At 43.4% G+C, this 18349-nt stretch overlaps 1 protein-coding gene across 1 annotated transcript in view; it reads left to right on the top strand.

Annotated features, from left to right (window-relative positions):
- SH3BP4 (SH3 domain binding protein 4) overlaps window positions 1-18349 on the top strand; it is a 100563-nt gene that overhangs the window by 38816 nt on the left and 43398 nt on the right. The window contains exon 2 of the mRNA XM_081315311.1: window positions 16089-16346. Within this exon, the coding sequence (XP_081171437.1) occupies window positions 16229-16346 (118 nt within the window). The 5' untranslated portion in view covers window positions 16089-16228. The remainder of the gene's footprint in view (window positions 1-16088; window positions 16347-18349) is intronic.

Here is an 18349-nt window from a genome sequence, read left to right as displayed (position 1 = left end):
GAATTGTACTCCCCCATCTGATATGATTTGTTGTGGGGCCCCATGAAGTCGATAGATGTGTTGGATGAACAGCTTTGCAAGTCTCTTTGTATTGGGGATTTTTTCGCATTGGATAAAATGTACTTGTACCTATTCTCTGAACAGCTCCGTCACAGCCCAAATTTATTTATTTATTTAATTGGATTTGTATACCGCCCTTTCCCGAAGGACTCAGGGCGGTTAACAGGGTAATTAAAACAAGAAATACAAAAATTAAAAACAATTAAATAGATTATAACAGTCCCTGAAAAAGTAAAAAACCCCAATTAAAATTAGAATTAAAATTCTCAGCCTGGGCCAGAGAGCTCGAAGAGCCAGGTCTTCAGGTCCCGGCGAAATGAACGGAGGTTGGGGGCAGTCCTCAGCTCCACGGGCAGCTGGTTCCAGAGGGCAGGTGCACCCACTGAGAAGGCCCTCCCCCTGGGTGTTACCCACCGGCAATCTTTTACCGGCGGCACCCTGAGAAGACCCTCCCTGTGGGAGTGCACTGGACGAAGGGAACTTGATGCTGGCAGCAGGTGTTCCCTCAGATATCCCGGACCCAAGCCATTTAGGGCTTTATAGGTCATTACCAGCACCTTGAATCTCACCCGGAGGGCAACCGGAAGCCAATGCAGCATGCGGAGTACAGGTGTTACATGGGAGTATCGGGAAACCCCCATCACAACTCGCGCGGCTGCATTCTGCACCAGCTGAAGCCTCCAAGTGGTCCTCAAGGGCAGCCCCATGCAGAGAGCGTTGCAGTAGTCTAAACGGGAGGTCACGAGTGCATGAGTGACTGTGCGTAGAGCAGCAGGCGAACCTGGGCAAAAGCCCCCCTGGTCATGGCTCCTATATGGTCTTCAAAATTGAGCCGGGAGTCAAGGAGGATGCCCAAGTTGCGAGCCCTATCAATGGGGGGGTAACACCTCACCCCCCATCGTTAAAGGTGGAATGGTCTGGTTAACCCGAGATGCCAATATGCACAGCCACTCAGTCTTGGCAGGATTGAGACGAAGCCTGTTTCTCCCCATCCAGACCTGGACCGCCTCCAGGCAACGGGACATCACGGCGAGGGCATCGCTGGGTTGGTTCGGGGTGGAAAGAAAAAGTTGGGTATCATCAGCGTACTGATGATACCCCACCCTGAAACTATGAATGATCTCACCCAGCGGCTTCATATAGATGACTATGTTTCCCCCACTTTCTGGTAACTCCACAATAAAGTTCATAGAAATTTCCTTCCAAGGTGCTGATGGTCTCACTACTGGTTGCAACAAGACTGGGGTCTTTCCTTGTCTTCTCTTAGCTGCAGCACAAATTGGGCAACTAGCCATGTAGCTTTCAATGTCCTCTTTTATCGACGGCCACCAAAACTGCTGTTTCACTAGGTGTAGATTTTTTATGAATCCAAATGACCAGCTGATTTTGAATCATGGCATAACTGCATAAATGTCAGTCTCTGACTCTTTGGGATGTACAGCTTCCCTCCCACCCATGGCAAACCACCGGTCATGGTGCATAGATTCTTGTGGTTATACCACTCGTCAGTTTCTAGCACTTTTTTAAATTCAACCCTTGCTTGGCTTGCTAGGGGCTTCTGGAGTTTGGCTTGCGCTCGGGTGGTAACTTGAGCTAGCAATTGTTTTGATGGCATGAGTGGGTCTGTTATCTCTGTTCTGTTGCTGTTGTATTGGGGCAGTCTGGACAATGTGTCAGCTAAGAAATTCTTCCCTCTGGATAAGTGTTTTAATGTGAAGTTAAATCGGTGGAAATGTTGTGGCCACCTTGCTTGTTTAGGGGTTAGTTTTCTGGCCATCTTTAGGGCTTCAAGGTTCTTGTGGTCAGTCTATACCTGGAAGGGGATTTTGTTTCCTTCCAGGAAATAGTGCCAGGTTAAGAGAGCCCATTAAACTGCATAAGCCTTCTTCTCCCAGACTGCCTACCTTTGCTCGGTCTCTGTGAGTTTCCTTGATGTGTATGTGCAAGGCTGTAATTTCCCTTTATCATTCTCCTGCATCAGTATTGCTCCCACAGCTACGTTGCTGGCATCAACCTGAATCACAAACAGTTTATCAGTGTCAGGGTGTCATAGAACTGGCTCAGCAGAGAATAGCCTTTTCAGTCTTTCAAATGCGGTTTGACATTCTACCGTCCATTTCAAAAGCTGACTTGGCTTCAGCTTTCTCTCCCCTTTGGTTTTTTGTAAGTTAGTAATTGGTAGCACGATCTACACAACGGAAGGGATGAATTGCCAGTAAAAATTAGCAAATCCAAGGAAACTCTTCAACTGCTTCTTAGTGTGGGGCGGGGCCCATTCTAGTACAGTCCAGACTTTTTCAGGATCCATCTCTATGCCATTTGGTGAGATGCAATACCCCAGGTAGTCAATTTTTTCCTTATGAAATTCACATTTAGACAGTTTGGCATACAGGTGAGCTGCTCGGTGTTTTTTCAATACAGCTCTGAGTAGTTTCACATGCTCCTCCTTTGTTTCAGTGAATATCAGGATATTGTCCAGGTAAACAAGCACCCTTTTATATAGGTGCTCTCGGAGCATGTCATTTATTAATTGCATGAACACTGCAGGTGCCCCTTGAAGGCTGAAGGGTAGAACTCTAAACTGGTAAGATCCTAAGGGGCAATTGAAAGCTGTTTTCCATTTGTCTCCCTCTTTAATTTTAATTCTGTAATGTTGTTGTTAGTTGCGAAGTCATGTCCAACCCATCGCGACCCTATGGACAACGTTCCTCCAGGCCTTCCTGTCCTCTACCATCTTCTGGAGTCCATTTAAGCTCATGCCTACTGCTTCAGTGACTCCATCCAGCCACCTCATTCTCTGTCATCCCCTTCTTTTCTTGCCCTCCATCTTTCCCAGCATTAGGCTCTTCTCCAGTGAGTTCTTCCTTCTCATTAGGTGGCCAAAGTATTTGAGTTTTAGCTTCAGGATCTGGCCTTCTAAAGAGCAGTCAGGGTTGATCTCCTCTAGGACTGACTGGTTTGATCGCCTTGGAGTCCAAGGGACTCGCAGAAGTCTTCTCCAGCACCTTAGTTCAAAGGCCTCAATTCTTTGGCGCTCAGCCTTTTTTATGGTCCAGCTTTCACTGCCATACATTGCAACTGGGAAGACCATAGCCTTGACTATACGCACTTTTGTTGACAGGGTGAGGTCTCTGCTTTTTAGTGTGCTGTCTAGATTTGCCATGGCTTTCCTCCCCAGGACCAAGCGTCTTTTAATTTCTTGGCTACAGTCCCCATCTCCAGTGATCTTGGAGCCCAGGAAAATAAAGTCTGTCACTACCTCCATTTCTTTCCCATCTATTTGCCAGGAATTGAGAGGGCCGGATGCCATGATCTTGGTTTTCTTAATGTTTAGTTTCAACCCAGGTTTTGCACTCTCCTTCTTCACCCGCAACGAGGCTCTTTTGTTCCTCTTCACTTTCTGCCATTAGAGTGGTATCATCTGCATACCTTAGGTTGTTGATATTTCTTCCGGCAATCTTAATTCCAACTTTTGATTCATCTAGCCGTGCCTTTCTCATGATGTGCTCTGCATATAAGTTAAATAGGCAAGGCGACAGTATACAGCCTTGCCGGACTCCTTTCCCAATTTTGAACCAATCAGTGGTTCCGTGTCCAATTCTCACTGTTGCTTCTTGGCCCGCATATAGGTTTCTCCAGAGACAAATTAGATGGTCTGTTACACCCATCTCTTTAAGGACTTGCTACAGTTTGTTATGATCCACACAATCAAAGACTTTAGCATAGTCAATGAAGCAGAAGTAGATGTTTTTCTGGAACTCTCTAGCTTTCTCCATGATCCAGCGTATGTTGGCAATTTGATCTCTAGTTCCTTTGCCTCTTCGAAATCCTGCCTGTACATCTGGTAGTTCTCGATCCACATACTGCTGAAGTCTAGCTTGTAGGATTTTTTATTATTATTATTTTATTAAAGAGTTTTACAAAAAAATTTTTACAAAACATATCCCCAAAACCCACTCACCCCAAACCATCCCCTCCCCCCACTTCCCAGAGCTGAATACAGGGTCATAAATATAATAATCATATTCTAACTAAAATTATCCATTATAAAATTAACCAAATTCAAAATGTGCTTAACTCCCCTTTATAGCTTGTAGGATTTTAAGCATAACTTTACTAGCATGAGAAATGAGTGCAATGGTGCGGCAGTTTGAACATTCTTTGGCACTGCCTTTCTTTGGAATTGGAATGTAAACTGATCTTTTCCAATCCTGTGGCCACTGTTGAGTTTTCCAAATTTGCTGGCAAATTGAGTGTAGCACTTTTACTGCATCTTCTTTTAAGATTTTGAATATGCCTCCCTTAAATCCAGTTTCAAAAAGATTTTTCCTTTTTACAGGTGTGCTAGCATGACTTTCATCAGAGGGAGGGGGTAGAGGTTACTCTCGCTCACTGTGTTCAAAGATCTGTAGTCTACACAGAGGTGAAGAGTCCAGTCTTTCTTTTCACGAAATAGCATGGGGGCTGCAGTCTTGGGCTTTGCTGGTTGGATAAACCCCCTTTTCAGATTTTTGTCTATAAATTTTTGCATTTCCTCTAACTCCCTTGGGCTCATAAAGTGTTCTCCTCCTTGCTGAACACTTCAGCTAGATCCTGGTATTCCTCTGGTATGTCCTGTAACTCCTTTTCCCCTACCACCACTGCACTTTCGGAGGGGCTTTCCCCATTTTGGGGTTGAGTCGGGTTTCTTATTGCCTCTCCATCTGGGAATCTCAGTTCCCCCATCCTCCAGTCCACCCAGGGGTTCCACTTGATCAGCTACACTATGCCCAGGATAAGGGGGCATTTCATGCCATGGGTCACTACAAATATTAGAGTCTCTACATGATCCCCTATGGTAAGCTGGATGGGTAATGTGGCAAGTGTAGCCAGTGGGCCCCCCCCTGCAATGGGCCAATTTAATTGACCGAATGAAATAGGTTTCTTCAGCCTCCTCACCGGAATTCCTAAATTCCCCACTAAGGTTGGGCTTATGAGGCAGTGAGTGCAGCTGGAATATATTAGGGCTCTGAGTGCAATCCTCTTGGGCATTCTGGGGCTAGTTCTATGGTTCTGGTTAGGGGTGTGATGGGTCCACTTACCAGGGGTTCATCCTCTGAGTTGTCATCTGATGAATCCGGTGACTCCCCCAGTGATGTCGGAGTTCCATTCACCTGCCTCAATGGAGTTCGGAATTCTATGACCTCCATACTTTTCATAGCCATCTCCTTTGGTTTCATTGGAGTCTTTTCCAGGCTTCCCCCCGGGACTAGGTCAGGCTTCCGGATGGGGGTCTTCAAGCAGCACTTGGCAGCACAGTGCCCCCCTTCCCGCATTTAAAACATCCAGTTGCTCTTGGGGTGGCCAGAGCTTGCTTTCTTGGCTCTTCGGATGGCTTCGCTGGCAACTTTCCCCGGGATCTCCCTCTGGGTTGTTGTCTTGTGGCGTGATCAATCTCTGCTTCCTCAGCTAGGATGTACCAGTCTTGGAGCCTGTCTGGATCCACCCGAGGGATGCAAGCTTAATACAGGTTATCATTCAGGCTGTCTTTGAAATGCCCGACCAATATATCTTCCATCCAGTTCAGCTTGCTGGCCAGGGCTTGGAATTCTTGTGTGTATTCCACTATGGGTCGTTGCCCCTGCCTGACAGTTTTGATGCGCTCTGTACTTTCCAATCAACCAGGAGATCTTCAAATTGGCTTCTGAGAGCTACCATGAACTGATTGAAGTTTTGCAGTTCTGGGGCATCAGCATCGGTACCACCCTTTCTGCTGCATTGCCATCTAGGGCTGTTTACACAATCCTTATCTGACCGCGGTCATTGGGTATCATGGCCATATTCTTTCATGTAGTTCAACACTTGAGTCAGGAAAAACCCCAATTGGCATGGCTCTCCACAGTACCTTACTCCTAATGGCGGGAACTTTGGATGGATTGATGACCCCTCAATCTCCTGTGTCGATGACCATCACCATCGGCTGGTGCAGCTCGCCCAGGGGTGGTTGTGGCTGTAGCGACAGCTGCTGCTTCCGTGGTGCCAGTGGAAGGGCCTGGGAGTGCTGGTTCACACACCCCTTCATCTGTCCCCTTAGCTGAGCCTGGGTTAGCGGTGGCTTGGCATGGGTCAGCTTTCTCCTCCATCAAAGATGACTCTCAACATGTCGATGGCTTGCTCCAGGAGTCAGCTGGTCAGTCCTTGTCTTCACTAAGGGGAAGCGACTTCTCCATCTCGATTTTCAAACCCAGCTGGTGCCTGCCGCATCTGAGCATCACCTTCCTGGATCTCTTCTCCCAGTCCTTCTCCTTCACGACACCCATCGACCACCTTGGTTTATGGTGACATTCCATGACCACCACCTCATCCGATGAGCTCATGGATTGAGAACTGTATCAGCTGGGCTCTCCTTGGTGGGAGAACTTCCCTCCCATGGCAGATTCTTCCCTTTCCATTCTGATATCAGACAACATTTGCTTAGCCCCCTGATAAGGGTCTTCCTTCCAGGTTGACTATTACTGCAGATCCTACCTAATTTCAGGGCCCACTTCAAAATCTCATCCCAAAAATTAGGACTTGGAACTGTTTCATTCCAAGAGGAACTTTTGTTAGGAGAAGCTGATGGCAGGCATAGAAGGCAGGATCTGAGGGTTTCCCACTCAGATCAATAGGTTAAAAGAGTCCCAAACAAACCCCACCCCAATATTCATTGGTCAGCTTATATGAGCCAATCCCCAGGTGTTAAGTCCATTGTGGGAATGGAGCTGATAACGGGGTTTGTTCCCATGCTTGTGAAGATATTGTTAGGTCTTCGCACCTTCCCTTCTGCAGCAAGAGATAAGCCAGCTGGCCGGAGGCACATTCCTTTCTCACTCTAGATTGACATCAAGAGAGTAGGCATGAAGAAAACAGTGGAAGGGATACATTGTAGCAAAGCAGAAAAATATGCCAGAGAGCCCTCCACCCTCCCCTTCAAGAGAATGGCAGAACCCACAGAAAGAAATGGATAGAAATAGAATGGGTTCTGATACCCTTGGAGAACTCTGAATGACAACTCTGGACAGATGGTTCTTCCTTTATGAAAGATGGCAAGTGGTACACAGGATTGGCTGTGGTCATGGATGAAGGTTCAATTTATATGCAACAACTCCCAGCTCACTTGTCAGCACATGCAGCTAAGTTGATGGCCCTCATAGAAGCCTGTCTTGCATAAGGATAATGGGACACAATTTATACTGACAGCCATTATGCTTTCCTTGCTGCATGCACACACACACTGCTCTTTGGAAGGCTCGAGGCTACTCAGGGGCAGATGGAAAACTATAAAAATGAAGCCCTACCTCAAAGAATTATTTATAGTAGTTCAAAAGCCAAAAGAATTAGCTATAGTCCGTTGTACGGGCCATAAATCTGATGCTGGTTATATTACCCAAGGAAATCGTTCAGCTGACTATTGGACCAAACACATCAAAAGAACATGATGTCACTCATTCCCATAGAACCAGTCTATGAACTGCCTCCCTTTATAACCAAAGAGATGTTTTGCTTCCTGAAGGAAGGTGGGAGGATGTATGGTGGATCATGCACAACAAAGTACAACTTCCAAAATCCCTTTTGTGGAAAATTGTCCAGCGAAGCCATCAAGCTTCTCATTCAGGTCCCCACCCACTGACTAAATGGCTACAGGACCATTATTACAACCCCAATTTTCGACAGGCCTGTCATTCCATGGTTGCCCAATGTAAAGTGTGCCAAAAAATAACCCCAGGGGAGGAAAGACTGTTCCCCCTGGTCACTTTACAACTACCTGCTACCCAGGGGAAGTATGGCAAGTGGACTTCACTGAGATGCCTAAATGAAGTGCTAAATCCAACTTACTCATTTTTGTTAACCTTTTCTCTGGCTGGCCTGAAGGTATTCCTACCACAACCCAAAAGGCCCAAAGAGGTTGCTAAGGCCTTAATAGAAATAATCACTCCACGCTTTGGAACACCAAAAGGACTAGAATCTGACAATGGCTGCTATTTTACAGCACAAGTGACTCAAGATGTTAGTACATTTTTGAACATTTCTTAGAGTCTTCATTCTAGTTACAGGATTCAAGCCTCTGCTAAAGTTGATCGCGTGAACAGAACATTGAAAACCCACATGGTCAAGTTGTGCCAAGAGACTAGTTTGACATGACCTAAAGTGATCTCCCCTTGGCCCTCACCCGCATTCGTGCTTTGCACTCTGGGAAATTTTCCTTATCTCCTTTTGAAATGGTTTATGGGTGGCCTTTTGTAGCCTGATTGCAAGTTAATAATGTGGGGGAGAAAAATATCACCCAGTATTTGCATAATCTGGCATAGGTATTATTGTCTATTTCCAAACAAGTCCAAATTGCACTTCCACCCATCTCTGCTGCTCCACCATTTGCCTTGCCTGGAGAGTGGGTACGGGTGAAAGAACTCTCACCATTGTCTGTTGATCCAAAGTGGTCCAGGCCATGCCAGGTATTGCTTGGAACTCCAATTGCAGTTAAAGTTGAAGGCATGAAGGCATGGATCTAGGATTAAATAGGTGGAACCTCCAAGTGATTATTGGCAAGCCCAACTTAAGGTGAGGCTCACTGGGAAGCAGCCTTCACCCGCCGACTTGTTTGGACCTGTGGAACATGAATTGGCCTCTTCTTGAGGAGACCATTGTTCCAAACTTGATTGTTGTTGGAGTTTTTGTATTCTGTTGTTATTTTTTCCCCAGAACTTTCTTCAATAGAGCTAAAGATGGCCCCAATTTATGGTTCGGATCTACTAGGTGCCTCAATATGTTTGATCCTCGTGATTAATCCCCTATTCAGAATCAAGGGTGTGATGCTTAATAGAATGATTAGACTTCAAACTGTTTTAGAAATTATCACTAATGAAACCTCCCTTACATAAATTAGATATGCAGGAAATTGAAGAGATTACAGAATGTATGAGAAAGATAACTCCTGTTCCAGTTCAAACTTGGTCTGGAATTGTGGACACTGGATGGTTTTCAGGAATATTTGGGGATTGGAAAAGAGTCTTATGTTTGATTCCATTAGCTTTTGGAGGTTTACTGTTGTTGCCCTGTTTGATTCCTCTTATTCAATGAATTGTAACATCCACAATTTCAGGAACAGAAACTATTCTATTTTACAAATTAAATGGGAGGAATTAAGGGAATTTAGAGAAATCAAAGCAATGCTGTTTTGCTTTTGTATACCATGCTTGCACAGAAACCTCCATAAGCCCAAGGCAAGAAGAGCACATACAGAGAGATAAGAGAAAGTGACATAAGTGCTATGGCTTGAAAATTGATTGGTTAAAATAACACTATAAAAGAAAGTTTTGTGAAAACAAGGAGTGTGGCTTTCCTTTTTCACACTGTTGCCTGCATGTGGAAGAAATACACCCATATGCTTACTCAGTTTTGTTTATAGAAGCCTCCATCTGAGTTTCTTGATTGGATCATATAGAGCAGGGCTTTTCAACCAGTGGTACAGGTACCACCTGTGGTACATTGGCATCTGGCAGTGATACGCGACCATCCTAGAAAAGTGGTAGTGGGGGAAGGGAATGAGCTGAACCAGTGTCAGCACCGCACAAGTCTGAGTGAGAGATGGCTGGAGCTGCAGGGCTGTCAGGGCTCAGTGGAAGCGCCAGGATCAGCGCTTATTTGGGGCTGTTAGGGCTCACTGGAAGTGCCAGGATCAGCGCCAGGCTCCAGCTGGAGCTCGGCGCTAATCCTAGTGCTTCTGAGCCTAGAAGAAGCGCCGATCAGCGGAATGTTGCATCATCACCAGGGCCTTGTGATTTACATTCAGATGCTTGGCAACTGATTCATATCCAGGGTCTCAGGGTGAAGTGACCTTCTGCAACCGCTCAGCAGATGGGGCGAATAAAAACCAAACACCCCCACCCCACCCCCCACTGCAAATCCTCAACAGAAATGCTCACAACAATGAAAACCTGAACTTCCTGTGGCAATGCCGCGCCGATGGCGGCTTTCTTCTGGCCGCCTGTCCTGGGATTTCGTGAAAAGCACGTGGAGACAGCGAAAATCAGCTGTCCCACAGCTTGAAAACCTCCCCCTTGGGAGAAGAGGGGGAGGAGAGTCCTCCTCGGGTATAGGTAGAGCTCCCCTAGACCCCTTTAACTATTTAGGGGCCGGAGGGTGAGAGCTCTCTCAGAGCCCGGGGCTTTCTCCGCACCCAGGACTCCTTTGCTCCGAACTTCAGGAGTGAAGCAAGACGTCGAATCCACATCTGCTATTTAAAGTGACTTGGGAGTATTTAAGAGCAGACAGAGCTGACCAGGAGAAGTTAAAATTGCAAATGCTGGAAACTTTAACTCGGGCAGAATTAATCTTCTCCATATTTCAATTTGACTTAAAGAGGAAAAATGGCACCGGAATGCTGTTTCTTTGTGTGAAAGGACAGTGTCAAGAAAGAGATACATTTGGCAACAAAGTTTAAACAACTTATCAGACTTTGTGTATTCAGAGCTCTTCTTTCTTTTTAAAAGAATTCTTACAGAATTTTTTTTTCTTTCTTTCTGGTACTTTGTTTTTTAATTGCTGATTAAAAAACTTTTAGGACTTTTAGAAGCAGAAAAATGGCTTCAAAGCATTTGGGAATTTCTGCTGTTCCTAAAAGTACAATCTCTTCTCCTGTGGTACAGTCTGTGGTGCATTCTACAGCTAAGCCTAAATCCCCTCCACCCTCTGCCCCACCACCGGCATTTACGCTTAAAGATATTCAAGATGCTTTAAAGCAAGCAACACAAGAAATAAAGGAGGAGATGGCTGATCTTCTTGACAGTAAAATGAAGGAGGAGATGGCTGACCTGCTGGAGTACAAAAATAGATGAGGGAAGACATACTGCTTGCACTTCAAGGTTTAGCTACACATACTGAACGCTTGGATGATCGGGTGGATGAAGTTGTGGAAAATACTGAAAAATTGGAAAGCAGAGTTGTCAAAGTAGAAAATAATATTGATTAGAACAGAGGACGATGTGACCATTTCACAATATAGAGATATGGAATTTGCCTTGCGTATAAGAGGATTAAAGGAGGATCCACGAGAAGATTTGAAAACATAAAAGAAGCAAAAACAGAAGGCTGATTCTGGACCAACAACACAAGGCCCGGTTACTACAGAGCCTGTGGGAGGGGCACGACCGAAGAGATCAATGGCAGATCTCCAGGCAGTGTTCCAGAGGCTTCAGGCCACTAAGGATGGCAAAGCTTTTGACATGGAATGTTAATGGCCTGAATTCACCACAAAAAAGAAAGAAAGTATTTCACTACCTGAAACAACATAAAAATGACATTGTCTGCTTACAGGAGACATGTTGCTGCAAAAGATCAAAAGTATTTGATTTGTTCTCAGTTGGGAGCACATTTTATAGCTTCTGCCCCTGATAAAAAAGGGGGGAGTGGTTATTAAGAAGAGATTTATCGGCTAGATTAATTGAATCTGATACACAAGGAAGATATGTTATTATTGAACTAGTGTTACAAGGCAAGAAAGTCCTTATTATTGGGTTATATGCCCCTAATCAACAGCAAAAAAAAGTTTTATAAGTTTTTACATCATAAACTAACTCAATTGGATTACAAATCTGTTATTATGATGGGTGATTAGAATGGTGTTTTGGACTCAAGTAAAGACAAGAAGGGATCTTTTATGGGAAAGTTTCTGGTTTTAAGGTATATAATAATAAGACTAAAATGTTGTCTAAAAATATGACCATGAATGAAAAGGAAATGTTAGTAAAATTGACAGGTTATGAAATAGTGAAAAAGGTTAAATATTTGGGAGTATATATTACAGCCTCTAATGTGAAATTATATAAGAATAATTATGAGACATTATGGCTAAAAGTACAAAAGGATCTAAATAATTGGAAAAAACTACAATTATCTTTGCTGGGGAAAATTGCAGCTGTTAAAATGAATGTTTTACCAAAGTTTCTCTTTTTGTTTCAAATGATACCTATATTGAAAAAGATGCTAATCTGGATGAATGGCAGAAGGGTATTAATAAATTTATCTGGGCGGGGAAAAAAACAAGAGTTAAACTTAAGATTCTACAAGACGCATGGGAAAGAGGAGGACTTAAGGTGCCTAATTTGAAATTATATTATGATGCGGTGGTTTTAACATTGGTTAGTGATTGGCTTAATTTAACAAATAAAAGACCCAGGCCCAAAATTTAAGAGAAAATTTTTATAAAATGTTTTATAGATGGCATTTGGACCCTAAAAAGTTGTCTTGTATGTACCCTAATTTACAGCCCAAATGTTGGAGATGTGGCAGTATGGATGCTACTTATTTTCATATTTGGTGGACTTGTAGAAATATAAAAGCTTTTTCGATTAAAATCTAGTGGAATATTCGAAAGATTTTTAACAGAAAGATAAAGTTTACTCCACAACTATTCTTATTGGGTGTTATAACAAACTGTGATACTAAAGAAACTAACTTGATGTTGAACTTGATAACAGCTGCAAGGTTATTGGTAGGGCAGTATTGGAAGAAGGATAGTTTGCCTACTATAGAAGAATGGACATGTAAAGTGTCAAATTTAGCAGAGATGGCTAAGATTTCTGCTTATTTGAAGGATCATTCACAAGAAAGATACATTTCGGTCTGGAGAAGATGAATAGATTATATTAAGAATAAATATGGGACTATAAAGTTCCATTTAGCTTATGAGTAAATTTTGGATTGTTATTATTATTAATAGTTTTTTATAGTGGAATTTTTATTAGTTTTAATTATATGGTATTATTATTATTTTAGCATTAGTATTGTTTAATAACTTGGATATTAATTTGTTTATGTTTTTATTATTATGTTTACTCTTATTTTGTTTGTATTTATGTTAAAGGGAGTTAAAGCGCATTATGAATTTGGTTATTTATATAGTTGGTTAATGTTAGATTATGATTATTATATTTGTAACCCTGTATTCAGCTTTGGGAAGTGGGGGAGGGAGAGGGGGGAGTTTGGGATGGGTTGGGATTATATTGTAATTGTAATTTTTATAAAACCTTTTAATAAAAAAACCAATGAAAACCTCAGACAGGAGGAAGAGTGCCGCCAGGCAGGCAGGCAGGCAGGTTTCTTGCTTGGCTGTGGCTTGGGGGGCACTTTTTTCAGTGCCATTGTAACTTTGAACAGTCACTAAGCAAACTGTTGTAAGTCGAGGACTACCTGTACTTCATCACTTTTTTCCTTTTTTTTTTTGGTCATCAAGTTTTTGACATCTTGCTAAGTGACTGGTGGTGCTCGGATGTTGCCATATCCTAAAAATGGTACAATGGATGAAAAGGTTGAAAAGCCCTGATATAGAGTCTCAGATTTCTTTATGCCAGAGGACACTTGAAATAACCTTACAGTGGGATAAGCTAAACTACTGATCTGACCAGTTCAAAATCACTTAAGAGATAGGAATTTCTGAGTAGCAACTTCAATCTAGATCTGTGTGATCAAAAACTGAACAAGACATCCAAACATTAAATTTGCATGTCAGCATACACTGTATGCCATACAGTATCTACCCAAAATTTCTATAACTGCTATGAGTTCATTACATGAAAGGGTTTTTTTAATAAAGAAAATGTGTTCTGGGCTTGTCATGTATCACCTGTGATAGTTTTTAAGGTGGGAAAAACTTGTCTGTTAATTAAATTAATTTCCCATAATTCATAGATTTGCTAGTTTATAATGAAAAACATGCCCTGCCTGGTTGGTCAAGGGCTTCCAGGAGGTGGTATGTGGTTGTTGAATTCAAGTTGTAGTTAATACCTCTTAACTACAGGAGGCCACCCTTGGACCCAACAGTGTTGAATACTGTTGGAACACAGCGTTCATGTATTTTCTACAACTATAGCTGTATTCAGTAGAGATATACTGTATATATTCTTGAACCAGTAGATGGCAGTGTTTATAAAGTTTGTAGTTGCATCTATGGCAGAGGTCCCTAACTTTTTGGGCACCAGGGACCTGTGCCATGGAGAAAGATTTTTCTGCGGATCAGAGGGAGTGTGGTTTTGAATACTGCCTACATCCTGAGGATGGAGCTTTGCTTGTTTGTGCGGCCGACTTGCTGGCATGCTGTGGATCGGTTCCGGTCCATAGACTGGGGGTGGGGACCCCTGATCTATGGTATACTCTATGCCTTTTCTCTGAATACAAAGTTTCCTGCTTCCTTATCACAGTTAAGCAGAAAAGCTTTGTAGGGCTTTATACAGAATTTCTGACGAATACTTTTTCATCAGCCATTAACCTCCCATTCCTAGGGAAGGTTGTTGAGACTCGGTTGTAGAGGACCCTGAACAAAGCAGTCTGAATCCTTTTCAGTCTGGTTTCAGATTTAGGTGCAGTACTGAAGATAGCATTAGTTTTTGCAGATGATTTTTGGAACACTTGAACTGATATAGTGCAACTGGCCTGGTTCTCTTAGATCGCTTGGTGGCTTTACATTTTTTACTTTCCAGACTGGCTCCAAGGATTGGAAGCTGAAGATGCCATTTTGCAGTGGTTCTTCTTCTTCCATAGCCTCCCTGTAAATTATGTTTACGGGGCAATGTGTGGTGCGATATGACTCAAATCTCTCACTATTTCTCTTTAACTTCTGCATGAAATAACCAGATGAGGTCATTTTATGGAAGAGGATGTGGTTTCATCAGTTTGTTGGTGTTACTCAGTTATATATCTCCATCTCTGACCAGCATCTGTTGCAGTGCTGACCCAGTACCTGAAGGCTATGAGGATGGGGATGGGGAAGAACCAACTCAATCCTAGAAGACTGAGCGGCCTTAAATTTATTCCCTCAGCCCCACATCCTTACAGCTGGGTATGCTGATATGTTATCTTTGATATTTGATTGGAGTAGCAAGTGTGCTACTCACTAATCAGAGCAAGTGTGCAATTGGGTGGGTGGGGGCTCCTGGATTAATTGTTCATCCTTCAGGAGCAAGTGGTAGCTGTGGCTAAGGGGCGGGAGCTTTGCACAGATTTAGTTTTTATGCCAATTGCACCCAGTTTTGCTCCCAGTGACTCACACATTGACCACTCCCTGGTTAGATTATTGCCATGGGCTTTAGATGGAGCTACCCTTGAAGATCATCCAGAAGTTACAGCTGGTCCAGAATGCAGCGGCACCTGCAGTATTTGGTACCCCTCATTTTGCCTATATTATGCCTCTGATATGTAATCTGCATTGGCTCCCAGTTTTTTTTGTCAGGTATAATTCAAAGTACTGGTTATTATTTTTAAAATCCATACATGATACTGGGCCAGATTATTTGTTGCATCTCCCTGAAGATATCTACCTGTTCCATCAGATCAGATAGAGTGGGCACACTATAGGTCCCTTTCCTTAAATGTAGCTATTTAGGAATGTTAGAAATAGATAAGCAATAAAGCAATAAAAGGCAATCCAGTACCAAAAAATAGCAAAAGGTTTGTTACATATTTGCAAACACGGGTAAATCTGAGGTGGACCCAGATTAAAGCTTGCAAAAGGCTTTTATACTCCTTCCTCCCCCACCCCCTGCTCAACATTGTTCTGATTTTCCATCGATTGGATACTAACAAGTTCAAGAGTGCCTATTAACAAACATACCCTAGTTATAGAGCAAAGTCTAAAGTTCCCCTACCTACAGGGCAAATTCTGCCTAGCTACAGCTCAGAAAGCAATACTTTATATTTCACAGGAAGTAGACCTTTTCTGTAGTAGCCCTTGCCCTGTGAAACACCCTTCCCCAAGACATCTGGCAAGTTGCAACCCACTTAGCCTGGATGAGTCTGAAATATGAAGTTGATTATGTTGGTTGCATCAGAAAAGTGCTACCTTTTTGTTTTATTGTTCTTTTTGTTTACTATTGTTTTATTGTTTACTACTGTGACCTCCCAGAGTTATATCTTTTAAGATGGGCAGCCATATAAGTCAAATAAATAAGATTTCTGCAATTTAGTCATACAAAGATGCTTATTTTAAATTACCATATCATGGTCTTTTTTCTCTTCAGGTATATATTGTGGAAGAAAATATTGAATGAATTGATAATTGCAACCATTTAAAATAAATGGCACAGAATTTGTCACATCTCTTCTAGAGAAGTTGACCCATTAGATTTTCTGATTCTTAAAAAACAGCACATATCTTAAGATGGCAGCCCAGAGGATTCGTGCTGCTAATGCCAGTTGCCTCTCACGATGCAAATCTGAGGGGATGCTGATAGACCTGAATGAGGAATTTTCAGAAACCAGTTTGAATTCTATCACAGGTGAGTTTTTTCTGTTAAAAATAGATCCTATGACATTCAATCAGGATGAAAATGCTGGGAAGAGAATGGATTATTACATATTGCAGATTTTACACATCATACTATAAGTTGTTTACTATCACTTAGAAACCAAATTATAACTTTCGCACTATAAGTTACCCATTTTCAGGCTTGTGCCCAAGTGGTTATTCCTACCCTTTAGAAGATGGGTCCTCAGGGTATATTAATTATGAATAAGAAGCTGCAGCTGATATGAGGCATGGAGAGCATGGCTGATGGGTGAGTGCATAGCAGGCATGCACACAGACTCTGCTGATTTCAGCAGCGCTTCAGTGCCTGGCCAGCCTCCTCAGATCAGCTGCAGCATGTCATGGAGAGTATAGCGGACGCAGGGTGAGTGTGAGGCAGGCACGCACATGAATTCTGCTTTTTTCCAGTGCCCACCCAAGAGGTAACGTGATTAGTCAGTGGACATGCCATGAATGGGGATTCACCATTTCCCAAACCCTGACACTGCCAAAGTGGATCCCAGGCTGCAATGTGAGCTGCAATGGAGAGATAGGAAGTGGAGCAGCCAGCGTGAGGGAAGGAGGAGCATGGAGAAGAAAGAGGAAAAGCGGCAAAGTGGAGTCTGTGTGCTGCCTGCCAGATGCTCACCCCACGTTAGCCGCATTTTCCATGCCGCACTGCAGTTGATCTAATGCATGGAGAACATGACTGACATGGGGCGAGCGTGTAGCAGGTGCATACACAGAGTCTACTGTTTTTGGCAGCGCTTCAGTGCCTGGCTGGCCGGGACAGCCCCACTTTTCACTCGGCCGCTTTTCCTCTTTCTTCTCCCCACTCCTCCTTCCCTCGCTCCTGCTGCTCCACTTCCTGTCTATCCATTGCAGCACATATTGCAGCCTGAAATCCCCTTTGGCAAACTACATTTGTAGGACTGCATATGGTGGTGGAGGAACATGACGGAGGAATGCATCAGGGGACCATCTTAGTGGGCAAGACGTGGCTCGATCGAAAGCCACTGCACAAGTCGGGCAGTATGAGACAGATCCCCCTCACTTGTCCACCTACCCTCTTCCCTTTCATTCCCCTTCACAGCTCTACCCACACAGCCACCAAAATAGCAGGTAGAGCGCCAGAACCGGAAATTACCTGCTTTCCAGCTCCATTGCATTTTTCTGCTGCCACAGACTGGAGAGCTTGCCCAACTCACCACCACCCACATGCCCTCCCTTCCCAAAGCATTTCTATGTTAACCTTCTTTCCAGCTCTGACGGATTTCTCCATCATGTTTCTCCACCGCCTTATGCAGTCCCATAAAATTCTTTTGTTTGTGAGACTAAAAAAAAGTTCAATCAATCAATTCCAATTTCTCACAAAAAAGAAGGATCTCCCAAAGTTGGAATTGATTGATTGAACTTTTTTTTTTAGTCCCACAAACTTCTTTTGTTTGTGGGACTGCACAGAGTGGCAGAGGAATGCGATGGAGGAACACGTCAGAGCTGGAAACAAGGTTAGCATAGAAATGCTTTGGGAAGGACTTCTGGTTCCGCCCCATAGCAACGCAACCAAGGGATTGCTGAGCTCCGCACTCCACGGCTAGTTTTGCCCTGCCAGGGGACCCTAAATGGAGAGGCAATGAAGAAGGAGGGGCACCCCGATGATCACGAAATGACAGCAGTCAATCCATTCAATCCGGGGGAAGTCCTCCAACCCAACAGGAGAAAGGTTAGCTGCACATCAGCTACCAGCAGCCAAAGTCCAAGAGCACAAACCAGAACAACGGTGAACTGCATGCTTGGAACTGGGTGAGAATATCGATCTTCTCTCTTCTATTTTGTAATTGATTCCATAGAAAAGATCCCCAAAGCAAGAAATCCTCTGAATGTGAGAAAGGAGGTGATTACACCCCCACCCTTTCATAGACGGGAGTGGCGAATTAACTTCACGGGGGAAAGAAATATATTAAAATGAAATTAACATTATAGTCTGGATGAATC

Source organism: Vipera berus (assembly GCF_964194415.1).
Source record: "Vipera berus genome assembly, chromosome: 1".
Classification (NCBI taxonomy): Eukaryota; Metazoa; Chordata; class Lepidosauria; order Squamata; family Viperidae; genus Vipera; species Vipera berus.
The sequence above is the reverse complement of the archived record's forward strand: the minus strand, read 5'-3'. Positions and strand labels throughout refer to the sequence as shown.